This window comes from Teleopsis dalmanni, chromosome 2 (genome assembly GCF_002237135.1).
Source record: "Teleopsis dalmanni isolate 2A chromosome 2, ASM223713v2, whole genome shotgun sequence".
In the NCBI taxonomy this organism is placed as follows: Eukaryota; Metazoa; Arthropoda; class Insecta; order Diptera; family Diopsidae; genus Teleopsis; species Teleopsis dalmanni.
Genome location: NC_051847.1, coordinates 66,315,076 through 66,339,406, shown reverse-complemented (window position 1 = coordinate 66,339,406; position 24,331 = coordinate 66,315,076). Strand labels below are relative to the sequence as shown.

The following is a 24,331-nucleotide window of genomic DNA, read 5'->3' as shown; positions in this document are numbered from 1 at the left end:
AAAATATGACTAAAATTTGTTTAAAGTCCAAAACAGTGAATGCAAAAATAAAATATAATTAGTATTTGATCAGGGTCGTGGACATTAAGAGAAAGAGAGAAAATTTGATCAAGATCCATCCACTTAAGCCAAAAAATAAATATGATTAAAATTTGGTGACGGTCATCATGTTAGTTAAAAGACTGTAACCTCATTAAAAAAATTTTAAAATTACCAAATTTTAGTAGTAAATATGTATATACAAACTTATCCAAACAAAAACTATTATCTAATATTAATTTTTTTTGTCGAAAGGGACGCGTCTTATGACGAACAAAAACTATTTAAAAGTTGAAAGGGTTCGAATAGAAATAAAAAGAACAACAAAAATTTTAGTTAATTTCTTGAAGTTTGGCTGACCATACATTGCTGTTTCGAGTATTGTTTCGAGATAGTAGCAACAGTATGAAATTGACTGTCTGCATAACATACTTTCTTATTCAAAACCAAACAATGTAAAACAATGTTTCAAAGGGGACGATAGCGAACCAAAAAAAATTGGGTGGGTGTGGAAATGATATCAACATCTATTAAAGTTACAGTATTTCTGTAAACGTGGTTTTATTGCTATGCCAACACTGCTTATAAACAATCGTTTGGATATTGCCGAGCGTGATGACGTATAGTCTTATGGACTTATGTGGAGCTAAATTACCAAAAATCATTAGCTGATGTGAAAAATCAACAGATTCATACTTCACATTGAAATAAGTTTTAAAATTTAAACTTAAGCCTTTGTTTTAATTGAAATAAAAGATTGTACAGATATTATAGTTAAATATAGATACTAAAATATTAATATGTTAGATATTAAGTTGTGAGATATTAAGATAGATATTAAGTTGCTTTAGAACTGCTTCCATTAAAAAGAAAATGTAGTATAGGTCTGTAAGTTTAAACTCGAAACATGATAAGACTCATAACATGCTAAAATTATATTTTAGTACTAATAGTAATTGTGATTTTTAGACAAAATAAGTCTAAGAACCTTTAGCGTAAAACTGTCTGTACAACATGATCATTACTTAAGACCATATCATATCATACCATATGATCAAATATTTGAAATATATTGTCAGAAACCTATATATAATTATAATCTGAACATTAAAATTATTTTCTTTCAATTTAAACTACGAGTATCACAAAAATATTGTGTAAAATTTTTAGAAATGACAAAATAAAATATTTACAATAAATCGGCGCTTCAAATTAATACCAATTCTAAGAAAAATTTTCAAATTTTAGGATCATAAAATTTAATTTTAGTATACGATATATACACAATACAATAATTTCATTATATGTAAATTGTGATGGCCTTGGAAAAATATACTAGAAAAAATACGAAATGAAATATTAGCTGAAAGGCATAAAAATGTGAGGACTTTGTTTTTATAGTTTAAGATACATTTTTCAGAATGAAAACAAATGTAATCGTATTTTCATTAGGATTGAGAAAAAACACAGATTTTCGTATTGAAGTTTTGAGGTTGTAACGAAATCAAATGCACAAAATGAATTCACCAAAAAAGGCAAATATAGGATCAAAATGTGCGACACTGCAACAGATCCTTGAGTAGGACATGCAACACTCTTAATTACAGGCGTTACAATCACTTTATTTAATTTTCATAACTATTTTTTTGAACTCATTTTTTTTTGTTTTCATATAAGGATACTTGTATCCTTATGAGTTTTGTAACTCTGATGAGGTCGGCTTTGTCATGCGTCTACCGCATGTGCCTTAATTCTATCCGCTTCATATTTTTTGGAATATTTTCGGTAACGTCATTGTCACCATTCACTCATACAAAGGAGAATTTGGCATTAGAACAAAACCATTCAAAAGAGACTATTGGATTAAACGCAGCATGTAAACAGGAACCAAGCATTGTTTTAAGGATAAAAGATTATATTATTGCGCATGGTTGGTACAGTAGGCAAAAATTTAAATGATATATTCAACTATTTATGTACATATATAGATAAAGTTCCTAGAATAATAGGAAACAAGTAAAATAACAATAACAATACTCTGTTTAGACCATAAATAATTATGCATTGTGTAGATTTCTCTGCCTTAAAAAGTTCCAGAAATTGTTAGAAGTTTTGAATATCTGATGCTCAACATCCAAAAACTTAATAATCAGCTTATACATTATGATCCTGAATTTTGAAAATTGGAATTTATGATTTAGTTGGAATTTATTGATAAGCTTTTTAATACATGTATTAACCTAACTTGAGCTATGATTGAAAGGTGATCAAATAAAGCGTTATATTTTAAATTAAAATAATTAAATTCGATAACTGTCATTTATTTTCCTAATTTTTTGTGCTGCTTAATGACCAAAGCTAAATAGAAAACAATATAGTTTATAAGTAACGACCAAACTGTTAGTTCTTAACGACATCCTAACATCAGACTTTAGTAGAAACTAACGGTCCAGTAATCTCTTCTTGGCTCAAATCAAAGCAAGAAAGTCATGCTTACAAGTAGATAACTTGCTTTTAGTATATATAATAAAATTGAATATATGTCAACTATAAAAATATTCTGAAATCAGACGGGAGTAGAAACCTGTGATCCAGTAATTTGTTCTTTGACCAAATCAAAGCGAGAAAAGCATGCTTACAAGTTGGTTTTTAGAACATATAATAACATAGATTAGCATAACCAAAATATATGCTCCCATGAAGCAGAGTACTACGACCTCTGAATGATTTCCTGTGCTGTCACTAAGACATAATAACCTGACAAAAATCTCAGCAGTGTTTTGCTTAGGTGGTGAAGGACTCTTTACTGTAGGTATATGGACGAATATACTTATTAGCCTGGCGGTTATCTAGAATGTCGCGCAAATAGCGGTTGCTTTTGATTTCGACAAAAAAAGTCGTTGGTCTTCTTGTGGGCTAACTTATTACATAATAAGGCTGGCTTCATTTTATAGAATCAACTAGATTTTGAACTCCTTTTAAATTAAATTCTAGATCTACAGTTACAGTTAACAAACATGAAACTTATCTTTTATGTGATTCTAAAAACATGAAACTTATATTTTATGTGATATAGGCGACTCACCGGCAGCCAAGTGCAGTTTGTTTTAAAAGGATAAAAACAGAATTTACTATTAGAAAGTCTACCTAAAATAAGTTTCCATTACACAGACACTACCATAAGAACAAATTTTGTAAATCTAGGCAAGTGAAGGAAACTTATCTCCAGCCAACTTTTGCTGGTTCAAGAAGGACGACGTCTGTCCAAAAAAATTAAATTTTTTCTTAAAATAATAAAAATAAAATTTGTTTTTAGAAAAATAAAAAGCTTAAGACGGTTATCTTCATTCGACGACTCTGCTGCTTCTACTCTTTCCATAGCTGTTGAACTATCATGTAGCCACGCTAATCGCGTTGCCAACTCAAGCCCATAGTTTTATTTGAATAGTTACAAATTCACTTATTTAATAATATTATTTATGAAAATTTATATACAAAATTAATATACAAAATAAATGTACAAAATAAATATACAAAATATATATAAAAAAATTAACTAACATTTTTTGTTTGATTCAAACCATTTATACAGAAAATCACTATATTAATTAAAAATGAAAAATAAAATTAAAACAAAAAAAATAAAAAACCGACTAACAGTTTTTAATAACATATATAATATAAATAATTAAATTTTATAGTTTATAGTTTATCATTACATGATAATTATTTATTCTTAACTGACAGTTGCATTTATATTTATATAAAGAGAAAGCAAAAATTATTTATTTAACAATCTACATAATTATTACTAAACGTTTTCACAATATATATACATATATTTTGTTTTTTAATATTTAATGTAATAATATTTACTGCCTAAGGTATTAATTTAGTGCAAAGAGTTGGCAGCACCACAAACCTCTTAAAATTAAAATGTGAACGAAATAAAATCGCATCTGTCAATATTTTACCTACACACAAACTACAAGCGAAAAGTATAACAAAAAAAAACGCTGCTTATTAATTCATATTTAAGGATAAATAAAATAAATTCATACAAATTTATGTATATTGCTTTTAATACCTTCATATGTAGAATAAGCAAGCGAGTGGCAAGCGGCAAGCAGCGAGCAGCGAGCAGCGAACGAAAAACAACCAAAAAAAATAACATACAAAAAGCGCGATTTCATTTGCTAGCCGCATAAAAAAGTTACAATGGCGCGCAACCATTATTTTGCAGGCGATCATATACGCACCACACAGTGAAGTCGGGCATTTCTTTGTATTTGTGTGATACTATTTTTGCAACAATAACAACTCAACTCAACTCAGCTCAGCTCAGCTGAACAAGACAGTAAGGAAATTAAAATGCAAAACAAACCGGTATTGAGCCACAGTCGCCGCGTCAATACAGGCCAACCCTTGCCTGTATGTGTTGTTGTGTTATGGTTATAACCGCAGCGCACTGTTTGTGCTTAAGATTTTAATCCCGCACGAAACGGTCAAAGGAAAGAGTAAAAAAGCGCGCAATTTTTAAAAAATTAAATACACGGAAAAAAAATAAATTTTGTATATTTTGATTATTATGGCAAATAAACACATCACACAGCTGCACTCGCCTGCCAGAAATAATTACGTATATAACCATTTGTAACTAGTCGAGTGTGTTTATATGTGTGTGTGTATATGTGTAAATATGTCAACGTGAATACAGTTTTGTCTAGAACGTCATGTTATGTCACGTCAGAAGACATCAAAGTCAGACCAAAATTTTATTTTGCATTTTTAAAAATAAATAAATATATATGTTTATTTACACATAATACATTTAAATATATTATTTTTAAAATAGAAAATATTATAAACATATTCGTACACATATGTAATTTATTATATTTTATACAACTATTAAAAACTTTTTTATTGCTCGTATTAATTTTATTTCATTTCGTTTTGTCTCGCCCGACCACAAGCGATATTCACGTTATTAAGTTTATTGGTGGTGCTTTTGTCCGCAATTTCATTGGTTTAATTAAAAACGGCTTGCGCAAACGTGCATTAACCACGCCCTTGTTTAGCGTATGCAGAGTTTTTTATTGGCAATTTTAATTATAAAATTTCATATCCATTCAATTTTTTATTATATGCATGTTGCTTTTTTTTTTTGTTTTTTTTTTTCGTTTTTCGTTTTTGTGGTATTTAGCAATTATACGCAAAAATATATTCAATATTTTTTTTTTTTCATTTTTAACCATTAAAATATTTTACGCCACATCTGATATGAAAGAATATTTACGAAATAATAAAGACGAAAGGTATAAGTGGGTAATGTATAAAATTTCTTTAGAACTGAAGTCTTGGACGGGATAGAAGATAACTTCATGAATATAATTAGCTCAACTCACCAATTAGAAAGTCAAGCAGAAAGGTGAAAAAAAAATGTTTTTAATTATTAAAAACAAAAATGAAAGAAACCGTAATATAATGAAATCCATCAGACAATGATTTATACGCAAGTTCCAGACAGTTACAGACTTAACGATGAAAATAATTAAATATTTGGTTAAAATATATACGAGAAGTTTTCAATAATTCCTAATAATAATAGGCTTTTTCTTTTGTAAGCATATCACAAAAGAACAACTGCTTATTTTAAAAATAACATAAGAAACAACAACACTGCTAGCTTATTTAGTACAACCTTTTTGAAATCGCTTAACTTATAAACAACTCAAATCGTATGGTTGCCAAGACTAAAAATTCGTCTATTGTAAACGATTTTTGGAAGTACATACGAAATTTCCAGTTAACTGTCAACGAATGATTTCGTATTTCGTGTCGTCATTGTTCGTAACAAATACGTTACTTTTTCTATTTATTATTTACTGTTAAAAAGCCTAACAATATTTCCATTTTGTTCAGAGTTGCCATCGAAAGTAGTTTATTTTATTTGTTCTTTTGCTACATGCTTACAAAAGAAAAGGCCTAATATAGAAAGTAATATTTTCGAATTATTAATTTATTTTTATATATAATCTTCTACTTAAGTTAAGATACACTTTTCCCAACGCTGTTCCAACTTCTCTCTGAAGTAATGTGTTTAAATTTATTGTTGTCTATTCATTATTAGATATAATCTTCTTCTAAATTTAATACATCTACATCTTAAGCCAATGTCACCACAACTTAGCATAAGGATTTGCTTGAATTATTTGTGCCATAAGAAACCAGCTATATTGTACATAATCAATTGATCTATTGCTCCTAATGAAAAACAATATATTGGATTATTCGTGTCAAAGAAAAAATAGGACAAAAACAAATCCATTGAATTTTGGCTTTTTGACGTAAATGTGGGGAAAATTTTATATCAGCTAATTCAAATATTGAATGATGGCACTAGATTTTTTGTGTAAAGTATTTGGTGATCGGATTAAACTAGCTTGTGTTGTTAAGTTGTTTTGCTTTATATGCACTCTACCATAACCAATAACTTTTTCTGCATTTTCCCATTTACATTTACCATTTACCTCTGCGGTAACTAATTTAGCCTTCAGAGTATTATAATGTCCTTTTCTGTAACATACACAAAGAACGTTTGGAGAGTTATGTTGCCGGAACTAAAGAACTATAATTTCTATATGATCTCAAGAACTATATAAACAACTTGTAATAAAAGTTTTAAACCAGCATGAATCATGGAAAAAAGCAACTGATTGTTTACTTCTGTTTTATCATTGTCTAGTTAGAGGATCATAGGAAATTTATGGGCTTCAAACTCATTTTTTTCTTATTCAACACAATAAAAATAGTTTAGAAGAAGTTACTATCATCTTATATTCGAGCTTGGCCTAGCCATAGAATCAAAGCAAATATATTCTCATGAAACAATAGATCAAGTAATGCAATTCTAACTAACATACTATAAATCTTAAATAGGGGAGTTTTAAAAAGAAGTTTAAAATTATATAAAAACATTTAATTTAAAAATCTATTATTTTACCAAGAATCCGAAATATTTCAGGTAGATTTGTATATACTACTAAAACCTTTATTAAATAAAAAATAATATATTATTTATTAATATATTTCCATACTAAACTCATACATTGAAAGTCTCGTAGCTAAACTATACCCAAAAAAGCCCTTGATTTATTATCGTAATTAGTTATTTTTAATTAATAGTTATTAAGTTATAGTAAGTATAATTGAAAATAAGAAAGTTTGAATTAGTAATTATTAAAGAGATGCAAAGTATCTGTTCAAAACAAAAATAAATTAATAATAAATAAATATTTATCTGCCATTTTTGCTAATTTTTTAATACATTGTGTTGTGTCTTTAGTCTTTATTATAATTAATATTCTGTAAATATTAATTAAACTCAATACTTTGTATTATCAAAATATTTATTTTACTTTATTTTGATTAGTTTGAAAATTGTAAGTTTTTTATTTAATTAAATACTTGTGTTTATTATATTATATTATGTATAAAAATCATATTTTGTTAGCTTCTACGAAGTCAACCTATTTTTTCCATCTTTAAAGTTAGTTACCTTTCATTTAGTAACCTTTAGATTTAATAACTTCTTGAAAATTTTTAATCCAGCCTTAAAAGTTGATGCTTTTCAAGGGGGATCCCTAAATGAAGATAATACGCTTATCAAGAGGTATTCTCGTAAAATTTTACGTGAAATTTCATCTTTAAATACATGTACAATGAACATAATTGGATTAATATCCAATCACAATAAAAACTATAGTTATTCATATTTATATATATAGCTGTGGTTTATGCGTTTATTCAACAAATGCATTTAATGTTTAAAAAAAAGCTGGATAACAGATCTTATAAATTTGAACAAAACAATATAAGTGTGATCTTGGCTTTGTATTTGTAATATGCGGATCTATATTTTGATGTATGTATAAATTTGATAGGACTTAATACCTTGGAGGTAACATAAGACCTTGTGCGCCAGCGAAAACGTGGATAAGAATGGTCAAAAGTTAGCTGAAACACAATATACATGGAACGATATATATAGAGAAGCACCAAATAGAGTTAGATTTCGAAGAATTGTTGAGGCCCTATGCCACACTAGGGGAAGTAATAATGGTAGTAATACCTTGAATATGCAATTTCGGGACGTACGGAATTATTTGTGGACAATTAAATCTATTAGTGTATTTTCAACTAAATTAATTTAAATATTTTTTTTCAATTTCAAGAGAATAAATATGTTTTTCTGAAAATAAATTAAAATAATCATATTTTTAATTACAAGCATTTTATATTTTTTAACGTGTCTTAAATGTAGTTTTGTAAGGAAATAATATTTCAGTCAGATCTTTCTAAAGCGTCCCTTCTATATACGCCTTAGTCTACCTATTAACCACTTCATAATTTGAATAATGAAATAAACATTCGTACAAAACAATATAAATGTGATCTTGGCTTTGTATTTATAATATATGGATCTATATTTTTAATTTGTTACGACTAAGTATCTTGAACTTGCAGTTCCGTGCTGAACGAAATTATATACGGACAATTAAATATATGAGTGTTTTTTCGAATACATTAATTTAATTTAATTAACTAAATTCAATTAATTAAATTCAATTAATTAAATTTAATAAATTTTGGAAATAAATTTAAATAATGACAAGCAGTTTATATCTTTTAACAGTTCTTAAATGATGTTTTATAAGAAAACAATATTACGGTCAGATCTTTCTGAGGCTTCCCTTCTATACACGCCTATGTATAATTATCTATCAACCTCTCCATAATTTGAATAATAAAAAATACAATGAAAAGTCATTTTATTTGTAATAGAAAATAATCAAAATTTGTTGTTTATCATAAAATTTAATATTTTCATTGTACGTATAAAATGAAACCATAAAATATTAAAAACAAAATAATTTGAACAGTAGTTAAAATTATGGGTAATACTCCGATTTTAGAACATAGGCTGGGGTATACGATATTCAATTAAAGTAGTTTTATCAATATGGACTACAATTTAAATTTATTACTTATTACTAAAAGTAATAAGTATGTACTCTCGTCACACATAGTCGTACTCGTATCTTAATTTAACTACAAATGTGGGTGTTTTTAAATGTTGATTACTTTTTGCAACAACTGGTTTCAGAGTTTTTCAATATAAATTCAATTAAAAATTTGAGGTTTTATGCTGGTATCATACTGTCAAGATAATACAATCTGACCGCAAACAGTTTTTATAACTTATTTTATTTAATTTTATTCTATAAGAGTGCGATATTGGCTACACATAAAGCGAAAATCAAATTTAAACAATAATGAGGGTTGTCAAAAAGTCATAAATTTTGATATTAATGATTTTATCCGTCTCAATCTCCTTCGGTGCGATGGGAGAAGGGGTCTGTAATTTATATCAATCATCTCATCGGGAAGAATAATCGATAAGTTCAGTTCAGTTGAGTTGAGTTAATTGGCAAAGTCCGTAAGACTTGGCAAAAAGAAAATCGTTAATCAATTGCAAATTATAAAAACTTCTTCCAAGTATAGTCAGTCGCCTATAGGCAAAAACTATTTAATATTAAAATATTAAATAGTTTCATTATTTAAATAAAATTGATATTCAAATTTTAGACTTTTATTATCTATAATTAATTAAAATGACATTTGTATCTTTCTAGATGTGAGTATTGTTTATAATTGAAAGATTTTATGTTTGTGTCTCCATGTGCGGTGATGTGTTAATGAATAACTCTAACAGGCCATTCATGTTTTTATAATCACTTCCAGCCAGATAAATTTTTAATACCTTCTCAGCTTGTGGTGGCCGGTCAATATTTTTTTCACTAATTTTTTTCCTTTTTTTTTTTATTTTTTTTTTTTGTCTCTCTCTTTTTTTTTTTTAAACACAAATATTTTTGATTTTAGTGTGCTCCAAGTGGTTTGCCTTTATCTGACTCTTGGCAATTATTTCAACAACTCAACAACAACATCACAGATACAACAACAGCAACAAATCCGACAACTACAAGAATGACAACAACAACACGTGCTAAGCGTCAGTGTGAAAATTTCCCACATTAAATCTTTTGTACGAAAGTATCTGTTTGCCATCAATTGACTTTTGTAGGTTTTCTATGTGCTTGTGAATAAAATCGGAGATCGGATACAGAGAGACGTTGGTTGTGTATTTATATGTATTTAACTTTTAAAATAGACGAAAATAATATTTTTTTAAGTTTTTTATATTATTATACAGAAAGGATTGCAGAAATTATACTGAAATGAGGTTTAAAATAACCACCTTCTGGCTAAACTGCACAATATTGCTTAACAAGTGAGGTCTATTAGAGTAAATTATCAACGACAAGTGAGGTCTATTAGAGTAAATGATCAACAACACTAATTACCTTTCAGGTGTGATAAGAGGAATTATATTACATGTGTAGAAATCCAATGTGCGGAAAATCAAAGAGAAAACGAAAGTTAGCGGGCTATAAAACATGAGGAAAACAAACACCGTTGACATTAATCACATTGTATTATTTATTAAATTGATATAATAAATACTGAGATACTAAAAGGTTATCAATTTTTTGTTTCTGATTTAGCAGCATTTTTTCATTAATATATATCAAGCAAAACTATTATCCAAGGCATAATATATTTATTTCAAGGTTGACCATTTTACAATATGCACCGTTTAACAAACGCTGAACATTAAAACTAAGAATCTAGCAAAGTTCCGATGACTGGGGTACGGTAATTTGATTTAAATGGATTCTGCTACTTTAAAAAACTTTAACATAACAAAAAGTAACAAAAGTAATCGTAGTTAACAGACAAACTAACAATCAGCTCTAAAGAAATTAAATGTCGTATAACCATGGCAAAATCTGCAACAAAAAAACTTTTAAAAATATGAAAAAATAGAACTAAAATGAAATCTATAAAGCTTCGTCTTGTAAACGCCTTCGGACTACTCACTAAACCCACGTCTCTGCATTGGAAAAATTAAATGTATAAGCCAGAGTTATGAAAATGATTTCCATAGATGCGTCAATTTTAGTAGATTTATGTTGATTTATGTTTGTAAGTAACTAAAAAGATATTAGCTTTTATACTCAACATCAATTCAGGTGATTTTTATATAAAAATTTCTATATTCCAAACGCGATGACTCGAAAACTGAGCTATTTTTATATAAAGCATAGGAAAAAAAGTTGTGCAAAATAGATATCTTTACTAAAATCCGTTGTCAAATCCGTTGTCAGGCTTGTTAAAACAGAAGCATATCTGTTAATTCACTTCAAATATGGTAACTATATATCACATTGAATTTTTTTTTTGTATTGCGGTTCATTTTACACCAGGTGGATATCTCACCAACAAAATTGATGCATTTAAGCAGTGATGATGCACAAATAACTATGGAAAGATCATATCAACTACAAAATAACAATGTACGATGAGGTATTAAGGAAGATGTCTTAAAAAGTGTTGCAGTAGTGCACCTAACAGGTGATGCAGTACTTCCCCATACGATGAAAGATGCTCCCTATCTAGTATTCTCCCTATGGCCCATACAAAACGCTAACAATCATATATATCATTTACTCAGATACTATATGAAAATTTGATAAACTTGTTAAAGTTTTTTTTTTGCGACAATCTAAATTATTCTCTGGATGTAGGCGTAACGTTTTTAGGTAATGAAATTAACATTCGTGGCAACGAAAAACAGTTGATAAATTTTTCGTTTGCGGTGAAAAAAATTATTTTGTCAATAGACATATTGCAGGATTGTAAATATTTTTTCGATTGTGATAAGTAAATTTCAGTTTACGTAAACAAGATTAAAAAATAAATAATAGTTGACTTATTTTTCGTTTGCCATCAACGAAATAATGTTTGGCAAACGGTTGGTTTACCATCTTTATAAGAACGAGCTAGTGCTTTGCATTGCAGTTACCAGTTCAGTTATAAGTCACTTTTCTTTTAAAAACTTAGGACCAACTTTATTCCTATTAAGGTTCCGCGCAACAGAATTGATTATCTGATCTCGTCTTTGTCTGACCAGATGCCTAGCAAATCACTACCCTGTTTTTGCTTGCCAGTTGTTAAGGCATATCATAGTAATCTTGTGGTTAGGAAGTATTTAAAGAAACTTTGTTTATTTGAATGAAATAATTTAGTATTAATTTGAAAAAAAAAATATTTTTATAAGCAATTACAACAACAAAAACACAATCTAATATTGTTTGTTTAAAAATTACTGAAATACCTGGAAAACAATTCCGTTAAAATCGGTAAGTAAACAGCAGCAAGTTCCCTTTTTTATATTAAAAATGACTTTTCATTGTATTCAGTTGTGATAGATGTATATATGTTTATATGCATATAAATATATGCATATGTACATAATGAATCAAAGCAATATAAAAAATATAAACTACCGCCTTTCCCTTAAAGCACTTCTCCGTAAAAATTAGGTACTCCAGCGACGCAGCAAGTATCAACTCTGACCATTGTTCATCATCAATTGTTTGGCAATTAAAGTCACTCGTCGAGTGGAAAAAAGTTTTTATTCTTTTATTTTTTTTTTTTCACATTGAAAATAAAGTAATGAAATGATATAAAATAAAAAATCCCATTTAATATTCATTTAAGTCACTAACAAATAATGCTAATATTTGAACAATTAATTTACATATGCCATCAGAAAAATTGATGGCGAGAGGAGAAAAAAAATTATATTTAAAAAGGTAAGACGCAGTGAAAAAAAATTGTTGGTATCAAAAGAAATCTTGGAAATTGTCATAAAGGTATTTCTGTTGCTGCTTACCCACTTATTATAGTGCTGGGTCTTCATCAATTGATTGTGGTGTTTTCGTCCAAAAGCAGACGCAACTTCTTCATCGCATTGTCGTTGTCCAAACAGTCCAAATAGTCCGTCCAAAACAGTCTAAACAGTCCAAACTGAGAAAATGTAAAATGTTTCAATTGTTGAACGCGTCATTGGCGTCACAAACGATATCAAATAAAAAATCTCAATTGTTGATTCAACAATTTTTTTATTGTTTTTTATTTAAATTTTTTTTTTCTTCTCTAATTTTTTTCTAATATTGTATACAGTTTGTTTTTTAAGTATTCAATCGTAAACAACATAGTTTTTCAGGCGATTGTGCGATTGTGTGTGCTGGAACTTGGTCAATATCTCATTTTTAAGTGGGCTTATTTCAATTTTGGAGAAATTAATTGCGTTTGTTTGTTGTAGCAATTTACGTTTACTTAAAAGTAAAATAAGTGAAATAAAAATTAAACAAATTCTTATTGACTTTATTAGCATTTAAAATTGTTTATAATTAAATTTTAATAGAAAATTTATTTTGTAACTAAGGCTTTAATGCAAATATGTATGTAGATTTTTCTAGGAAACTGCTTTTAGCGTTTTTTGAAATGAATGAGTCAATTTCACAGCAACCTATTGGAATCGATCTATAGAGGTTGTGAAAAGCGGAAGCATCTTTGTTTATTTAGTTATTCAATTGATTCTTTATTTTCAGTCTTCTATAGAAACATTATATTATTAATAAAATATAATAAATACAATTTTTCCATATTTATTATATAAAATTCCTTGTGGAACTAACGGATCCAATGGATGACACAGTTATAAATATATATTAAATATCACGAATAAGAAGAAACAGCAAAACACATTCTGTGTCGCTCTGATAGTCTTAGCAGTCAGACTTCGGTATTAATCAACTGCCTATCCATTATAACGAAGATAAGCAATATCTCTCCAAGGAACATAAAGGCATTTTTAACTATGGAACTAAAGTGAGTTTATCACAATGATCCTCAAAGGATGCAGTGACGTTATGACATAGTTAGCAATCCTTTCAAAATTTTTCTATCTATCTATACATTTAATATGAGAATCACTGATCATAAGAATAACGTAGGTAAGGAATAAATATTGGGTAATATTTGCTAATTTTTTATGGTTGTTTTAAACAACAGATGCACTTGTTGAGCAAACGCATAAACCACAGTTATATATTTATATATATGTAATTCACTAGTGGTTTTTGATTTTGTGAGGATGCTGTGAGTAAACGCCATTTCGAACATTATCATGTCAAAGAATTACCTCACTCTAAACAGCCAGACCAGTCTAGGAAACCAATGTAATTCTACTAGTATTGAAGACCAAAAGATAAACATCAACCACGTGACAGTTTAATATCATTAAAAAAAAACAGACTATGCAAAGATCCTCGATCTTTGGCCAACATATAAAATATCACTAAGAAATTTGATTACTAACCGGCAAACACGGTTATATTGAGCGTTCAGTATGATTGACAGGCAATTGTCTATAATTAGCTATCTCAACCTAATGAAACGGTTAACTTCGATGTCTACTTTTCACAGCTCGACCACTTGAATGAAAAAATCAAGCAAAAGCGTAATGACCAGAACTGGCCAACAGAAAAGGGGTTGTGTGCAATCATGACAATACTACGCTACATACATATTTGATGGCTTGGAATGAATTTATGGAAGTTGGTTGAAAGGTTTTGATGTATCCACAGTACTATTTGATAATATTTGCTTCAAATTTAAAAAGAGTTAATACTGTGGATATTACAATACCTTTTGGTGCCCAGTGCTTAAAATTCAAATATAGTCAAAACAATAAAAAGCAGAGATTTACTCCCGATCCAATACTTAATCAAAATCAAACATTTAATTTCGCTACAAGAAAAACTCGATCAATATTTTAAGAATAAAAAATACTAGTTGTTTGTCTACAGGTGATAAACAATATCTCTATCGTGGATAGATAAAACCCAATTTTGATAGTTTGTTTTTATGAACTGCAAAACTTTTTTAATACCAAGTAATGACTATCAAATGTCATTTGTCTATCGATAGACACAAATCCAAATTCCAACTAAAAAACCCAAATTCAAATTTGTGTACTTTGCGAAAAAAAAATAAGAAGCATTAACAAGAAGTAAAATCACAGGCAAATCACTAATTTTTGAATTGCTACATATAATTGATAGATGATTAAAACTATTAAGGAATATTTAAAATTAAAGCCACCATAAGTCAAAAGTAATTAAAAATTTTTTGATCTGCAAAGCATCATTTAAGTAATATTGATTAGTATATATAATTGTGAAAATGTGTACTTACAATTATAAATAATAAACTTTAATAAAAGTTGTTAAAAGATTGAATGATAATCGCTTTTAAAATCCTAAACCAAATTTTCAATAATAACTTTTATAGTAGCCGTAATTTTTTCTTTAAGAGTAGCAAAAAAATACTCGCAACTTACGAAAGTAAACATGTGAAACAACAACAATGCTCTTAAAACCTTCAGAGTTAGGATTTACTCGTAAAAATTTTAACGTCTTCAGATTTAATACAGCCAAATTAAAAGTCTCTCTATTGTGAATGTACACTGGAAAAATGTTGCGAAATTTCAATTATTCGTTAAAATCGCATGAGCATTTCGTTTAGTGAGAAATTCAAATAAATATACAAATTAATTTAAATATATACGATAAAAATGCTAACCATTTCCCTACTAATATTCATTTTGTTTTCCTTTATTTAAATTAAATAATTTTTAGTGCTTACAATTTTTTATTTCGTATTATGTACCACACAACCAAAAACATTTGTCAAAAATAAACCAGTTAATGCTGTTTTTTTACAGCTCTGAAAGAAAAAAAATTACGGCTAATGCAGTTTCACGCGAATAATCGGAATACTGGCATTAGGGGTTTGTGGTGAATATCACAATATTTTGCAGGCAATTTTCTTATTAGGAAGTATGGAATTGTAAACTTCGCCAAATTAGGTAAAGAATCTTATTAGATTTTTTGTAATTGAACAATTTTCAATTTGAAATTAGTTCTCAAAACTACATTCGCCTAACACACCACTGTTTTCCTCCTTAAAATTAAACTCTACATACACTGCTAAATCGACAATTAAAGATAAGAATCACTTAAGTAAGAATTTGGTGGGTTATATGAGTGATAATTTCCCGTTCCGCATCTGACCGGTGAAAGAAGTTTCTAACCAATCGACTGCCTCACGCTAGAAAATTTTGAAATAAACGAAGTACAGAAGTACATGACAGATCTTTTGCGTTGCTAACTAAACCTAACTGAGAAGAAGATAATCAGCTATAGGAGTGAAGTCAAAACTCTCAGCGGTTAAGGATTTTTTGACATCATTTGGTTATAAGAACTCCCGGTTCTGAAATTAGCAACCAAAATTTTATCAGAGCTGAGGCTTAGGAATTGACTAATTACTTTGTACAAGTCACGTTGCCATGGAGAGTGCATAAGGAACTGAGTTATTTTAAACATTTCTGTCAAAACATATCTAAACTAAGTGCAAAATGTTATAGACAAATACTTATATTCCATATAACAAAATTATAGAACGAAAGCCGATATTAAAAACTAACATTAATTTATTGCTAAGCTATATTACATCTGTCTAATTGCTAATTTTCAATACAATATTTTAGGGGTATTCATGATATAATGTAAGGAACTAAGCAAAGGAGTAACATAGTAGAAGTGCAAAGCAATAACAACAAAAAACATTTCGCAGACATGCATTTTATTATTGGTATTTTATAGTGTCACCGTGTTACTCGGCGCTAGTTACTCGAGATCGTGAGTACCCCAATATAAAAATTTTAAATACATTTATTTTTTTTTGTTATTATTAAATTTAATTTCTACTCCACCATTTATTCTTATACTTAGTTTGCAATAAAATTTGTCTTGTAAAGACATTAATTGGATAAAATTTTGTCTGTGGATTTTAATAAGCGTTAACTCAAGCCAAAATACGGTCCTTTGTGATATTCCCCGTAACGAGGAGTTGAGATATTATATACAGTACATATCATACTTATGACTTTTATTATTATTATTATTATATTGTCTACTAATTATATGATTGTATACAATATTAATTTAAAGAAATATACAATGAGAAACTGTTTAGAATAATTAAAAAGTATCTGAGCATTATTTTTTTAACTAGAAATTAAATAAGGTTGTTTATATAGATTAATTAATATTGATTGTAATTGCCGGCAACCTAGGGAAGTAAATTAATAGGAATAAGTATTAAGATAACAAATTCGCATCTAAATAGAAGTATGTACATCTGCATTTTATTGTAAATTTGAATAATTGAATATAAAAATATAAATAATAAACTGGACACCTAGCACAAGCTAGGTGCTTTTAAAAAAAAATACTGAAAAGTACTATTAACAAATTTTAATTAAAAAAATATAAATTAAAATTATTCCTTAATAAAATCTTTGGAAGAAAATAAAATTAGTTTCCAATTTCACAAAAAATCTAATATAACAATTAGATTCACGTTTCATGACATTAATATGGGTATGAGAGCTACCAGACGTAATCGATTTAACCTCTCAACATCACTGATTCTTTTTAGACAATTAACTACTAGTCAATTAACTACTTTTCTAAACATAAGTAACTATAACAAACACATTGGATGAGTAATAATTTAGAAGTATGTCAAGAATTAATTACTAAGTTTTTTTGTTTTTTTTTTTTGATATCAAAAAAAATATTAAATAACAGTTAAAAAACTTTCATTAGAAAATAATATATATTAACTATATTAAAAAAATTTTGGATAATTTTAAAAAAAATAATCTCAAAAATATTTTTAAAATAAATGAACTTTATATAGATATTCTTTTTTAAAAACAACGCTATTGAAAGTTATGATATTCTTTCAAAAATGTTAAAAAATGGGAAATATTTCCCGAATGTATAACTAAGACTATATATACAATATATATTTACAATATTTTAATTAATAATTTTAAAAAATATGAAAAGTACTCTAAAGATGCCTTCGAAGATAATCAAAATATTGAAAATTTATTATATTAAAAAACACTTTTTAAGAATAAAAATTTAAGTTTTTTTTAATCAAACAATAAATTCGATTCATAAAACACAAAAAATTAATTTGAAATTTAATTCCTTTTTTAAATTGTTATAAAATGTTCTGTTTCTAAATTAACAAAATAAATTAAAACTGTTTTGTCATAAATTTTTAGTGACAAAATAATGATATTAATATTAATTGAATTAAAATTAATGAATTAAAATTAATTAAATAATTATTTTCAACTAAATTTTTTTATTAATTTTTTCAAAATTTTCATTACTTTGTTTTTTCTTTAAAAAATTTGTTTTAGCTTTTTTACAACTTTCATTGGGTTTTTTGAAAATTAATTATATATAATAAAATACTGATTTTTTTTAATAAAAAAATGTTTTTCAAAATTATTTCAGCCTTTTTTGTTTTCTTTTTTATTTTTTTTAACTACAAATTTTTAAATATTTAAATTTAAAACATCATAATTTTGAATTAAAAATTATAAAGCTTTTCTGACAATATAAAAAAAACAATACTAATTTTTGGATAAAGAATTTATTTTAAAATTTCCTTTATATTTTTCTAATAGTTTTTTGTTTTAATTTTTTTTTGCAAATCAAATTAAATTAATATAGCTTTTATTCAATTTTTTTTCAACATTACTAAATTTATATTAAAAATAATTTTTGAATTAAATTTTTTTTTAAGTTTTCTGTTTATATTTTTTTTTAAGTTTTGAAAATTAATAAAATACACAAAGCTATTCTGACAAAATAAAATATTTTAATTATAAATTAAACGAATACTTTAAATTTTTTTACTAGTAGCTTTTTTTAAAATAATACTAAAAAATATAATAAAAATTTATATTTTATATATATATATTAATTAATAAAATTAATAAAATTAATAAAATAAAAGCTTTTCTGACAAACTAAAATATTTTAATTATAAATTAAACGAATACTTCAAATTTATTTACTAGTAACTTTTTTTAAAAAACACTAAAAAATATAATAAAAATATATATGTAGTATTTTAAATAAAAGAAAACGAAACAATTAATTTTAAAATATTTTTTAATAATTAAAACAATAATAGCCACATATTTTTTAATAATAATTTTGCTTTTTAAGGGGCTAATTGGTCAATAGTTAAGTAATACAAATTTTTGTTTTTCAAAAGATATTTTATATGAACCGATATTTTGACTATGTTCTATAATCATCATCAGGGTACTATATAATGTAGCAAAATTTTAGTATACATTACTAATAAAAAACAAAAAGAAAATTTTTACGTTATAATAATATTATGTAGTACCCTGGTGATGACTATAGATTATAGTCGAAATATCGGTTCAAATAAAATCTTTTGAAAAACAAAATTTTTTTAAAAATTGTATTATTTAACTATTGACCAATTAGCTTGTTAAAATACAGAATTTTTATTTAAATATTTTTTGTTATAAAGCTTTTTTGAAAAAAAAAAACAATAAAATAAATACTCATTTATTTTTAAATTTAATAAAAATAAACAATTCAATAAAAACACTATAAACTTTAAAAAAAAAGAGTAATTTTTCAATTAAATTTCTTTATGAATTTTGGTAACAGTTTATTTGTTTTTCTATAGTTTTGTAAATAAAAAAAAATTTTTAAAACTTTTTTATAAATATTAAAAAAAACATTGTATGATTTTTCTTTATAATCCGCTATAAAAATGTGAACATCCTATATTTTGTGTAGTTTTCCCTGAAGATGACTATCGAAGATAGTCGAAATATCGGAAATAAAATATAAACGATTTTTAAATATAAATAATAAATTAGTGTCTTTTTATTTATATTAAAATTTGACCAATTAGCCCGGTAACAAATTATTATAATTAAAACTTTTTCGATAAAAGAAAATATTTCGATATTTTTTTTTCTGATTTTTTTTCGAAAAAACAACTAAACTGTGGTGCTAAGCCTTTTTATTATTTATCGCATATGGGTAGATCTTCTTTAATTTTTTTTAATAAAACAAAAAAAAAACATTAATTTTTAATATTAATATTAAAATACAGTTCAACTTCTATAACTCCATGTATCTTTTTGCAAAGAAAAGGTTCGACTTATGGAGACTTTGAGTTAAAAAATTTTTTTGTTATTGTATGTATTTTGCTCTCTAAACCCTGCTGCATTCTATTTAGTTCGAGTTATAAAAAATTCGAGTTATGAAAATTTGACTGTGTTAATATTTTATAAAAATAATAAAATTTTTCAACGCCTTCCATAACTTTCTATTCCTAAAATTAAGCTAAGAACGGTGCTATGCCAGCTTTTTGGTTAATTTAGATTTCTATAGACATGAGGATAAACGTATATACGAGGGTACTATTTACAATTCTAAGAAGTAACATTTATGTACATAGGGAAGAAGGAATTTATATATTTACTTTTTTTTCTAATTATTTTTGTGAATAAATTCCTTACCAAATCGTCACCTAAATCCGAATCGGCTTGACTTGAACGAACGCTGCAATCCATTGTGTTTAGTGCATTTAATTGCATTTATTGAAAAATATATTTTTCTCTTCACAAATGAATTTCTTTTATTTTTGGAATGGTAAAATTAAAAATTTATAATTTAATCAAATTATTTCTCTTTCGTATTATTTTTGCAAATATTTTATATAAAAAACTGAAGCGCAAACATTTGACGACAACAACAACAAAAACACACACTTCATCTGCACTTTGTTAATTGTTATTTGCTTAATTGCTTGATTGCAGTGTTTCTTTGCTCTCTCTCTAGTCTACATAGGACGCATTTTAATCAGCATTAAAAAACTCAACAACAAAATCAAAAACAATTGTTTAGCATAAAAAGCCTTTTTGTTTATTTGGAAAGTTTACATTTTTCATTTTTTTGGTTTTCCTTTTGTGAATATATTTTGTGTAACAAAAAAATTAAGCCAAAAGTAATTAAAACAAAAGCAACAACATACCAAACCGTTATACATAAATTGCATATGCAATGCTGAAACGAGGAGACAAACACGTTCTTCTTGAAAAAGCGCCGCTAGGTACCGTACGAAATACTGTTTTTTATTGTAAAAATTATTTGTTTTATAATTTTTTTAGTTAAAAGTTTTTAAATATTATTTTTGTTTTACTAATTTTTTTTATTTTATTTTAATAAACAGAGTTTATTTTTTTTAATAAGTTATTACATTTAATTAACACTGTTGTCACATATATATATCAACATATAAACTTGTTGTACACATAACATTTAATAAATTTAATATAAAAGTTTAATTAAATCAATCGCAAATCTACAACACATCCATTTGAACACTCGTCCGACACCGTTCCAACATACACGACGGTGAGAACTAAACTAAATAAAATGATTATAATTGAATTGGAATTCTGAAATGAAACAGTCCTTCTTTTTCTTCCAATTAAAACAACAACAAAAACAACACGAACTCGTGTATCAACAACAAAACATATAACGATTGCCTGCTTGAACACTTAGCAGCAGCAGCACCACCAGCAATAGCAACAGCACTAGCACCAACAAATATCATACCAGCGAGATATCAAAATTGCTATTTTTGTTGTTTATACTTTTTTTTATTTTCAATTCAATTCAATTTGAGCATAGGAGAAAATATTATGGTGCTAAGCGTGGTGAATTTGTTTTTATCGCAACAAATGTATGTTTCATATTCATTTTGTTTCGCTCAAAAAACTTAATTCTCTCATTTGAAAAATTGTGTTGATGCTTTTATTGTTATTTTATATAAAAAGCCAAAGCTGCTTTTCGTGCTGTATGCTGCTTAGTTTTTTACATACAAATTAAACAAAAACAAAAAGGCAAAAGCAAAACGACAAAAATAAGAAAAAAAACAACGCATCAAGCTACAGCAACATGTTTTATAAATGATAAATGAGTATTTTTTACTCTCCCCTCAATTAAACAAAAACAACTTTGTGCGCTGTACACTTGTATGTGGCAGTTAAATACAATTTCTTAGCCAATCCGAGACCGTCTCTTTTTCAGGTGAAATCAATTCCATTATTTCAATATAAAAGAAATTGTGCTCTCTTAATAAATTTTTGCATCTTCTCATATCAATACAATACGCCCTTTTACCATTACAAAAACTATGGTCTTGTATATGGGCGGGTTTTATTTTCTAATAATTCAATTGAATTATTTGATTGTGTTGCACACAATAGTACAGACACAACTATAATTTTATATGTTCCATCACAATTAAGCCAATCTGATTTGAGCAAATTTTCATATCAAACGACGTTTCAAGGCAATTATTATATAAATAAAATTATTTCAACTGCTAATTGAAATAATTGGAAAAAACTGATTGGCTAATTAATACGTTTTATTTATTTTTTTTATTATTTATAACAGCTAGAAACAAGATAAATATAATAATGAGAGAGTAGAAACAAAAATAAAAGAGAACTACTTGATCAACTTCCCTAATTAATATTTAATAATATGTTGCTTTATAATAAGCATTGAATCATTTTAGTAATAATTCATATAATAGTAATAAAAAATTATAATTAATATTTAATATATATGTATATACTTGTATATACTATGTAAGTATGTATGTATATACTTAATATGTATATACTTATGTTTACATTTTTTTTTATTAATAATAATAGCTATAAAAAATGTAAAGGAGAGTCGTAATGTGGAATATACTAAAAAATATTAAATATATTTTTAATAAATTGAATATTATAGCCGTACATAAAATCTATAAAAAATTTTGTTAAAAAACCAAGTCGAGAAACAAATACAAAATTTAATAAAATATATAAATAATATTTAATTTATATTTTTTTTGAGTTAATAATAATAAATAATTTTAAATTTAGATTTAGTTTTTTTTTTAGTTAATAATAATAATTATAAAAGATTATAATAAATATATAACTTATATATATATTATTTTATGTTTATATTTTTTTATATTAATAATTATAAAAAATATAAATAATAATTAATTTAGAATTAGATTTTTTTAAAATAATAATAATAATTTTAAAAAATTATAATTGATATTTAACTTATATAAACATTTTTATATATTAGTAGTAATAATTATAAAAAATACAAATATATATAATATATTAAAAAATGTTAAACGAATGTTTGATTTAAAAAAAGTAATCTAAAGCCGGATATTAAATATATATAAAAAATATTATAAAAAAAAAACATCGAGAAACAAATTCAAAATTTAATAAAAAATATATATAATATTAAATTTATCAGATTTTTTAAATTAATAATAAAAGTTATAAGAAATTATGATAAATACTTAACTTATATACACATTTTTTGTATTAATAATAATAATAATATTAATAATAATTTTAAATAATTTAATTAATATTTAGCTTTTAAGAATATATAAATCAAGCAACAAAATAATACAAACAGAATAAGTATTGAAATTCAACAATTAAAAATAAAAATATAATTAATTAATTCAATTATTCTACAGCTGGTTTATGATTTTGTTCTAATATAAACACAGCAAGTGAATTTTTTAACAAACTTTCACAGGAAACTAACAAAACTCCAGAAAAATTAGCGAACATAATAAGTCAAGTACGGCTTTGAGTCAGTTGGTTAAGGAGCGCTGACTCGGAGCTTTAAATTTAGCAGGACACGAATTCGATTCCTGGTACTTGAATCTCAATAAATTTTTTACGATTAATTATACGAATACAAGAATCATTTTCAAGACCACTGATGATGGATATTTGGCTATACTCGAAATAGCTGTATGGTCAGCCAAAAATTCAATTAATTAAAAAATATAAAAATTAATTTTTGTTGTTGTAGTTCACCACTTTTCGAAATCCTCTTTATTTAGCTTTCATACACATTTTTTTGGATTAATGATATTAATTATAAAAAAATATTAATAATATTTAGCATACATTTTTTGTTTACGTTTAGGTTTAACAAGATATTTTATATATTTATTTCAACTAATGTATTATAAATATATCTATTAGTACCCTATAGAAAAACTGAGTAAATACTTCTAATTTAATTATATTAAATTTTCGATAAATAAAAAAACCCAGCAATTTTATACAACTATATGTTTTTAATATGAAACCTAAATTAATGACCGACTTGTACAAATTAAACCCTTTCTCCTCATTGCTGAAAATCTTATCCTATTCCGGGACCACATTAGTATTACTTCTTAATAGGTTCCCTATTCATTTAAGATTACC

The 24,331-nt window shown here is 25.9% G+C and overlaps 1 protein-coding gene across 3 annotated transcripts in view; it reads right to left on the bottom strand.

Moving 5' to 3' along the window:
* The window catches only part of LOC119679890 (protein dead ringer-like), a gene marked incomplete at its 5' end in the record, with an annotated part of 95,423 nt that extends 74,195 nt beyond the window's left edge, over positions 1 to 21,228 (bottom strand). For all 3 annotated transcript variants that reach the window (XM_038092475.1, XM_038092477.1, XM_038092478.1), the window contains 1 exon segment: positions 20,519 to 21,228. In XM_038092475.1, coding sequence (XP_037948403.1) covers positions 20,519 to 20,596 — 78 coding nt within the window.
* Positions 21,229 to 24,331: the final 3,103 nt, after the last annotated feature.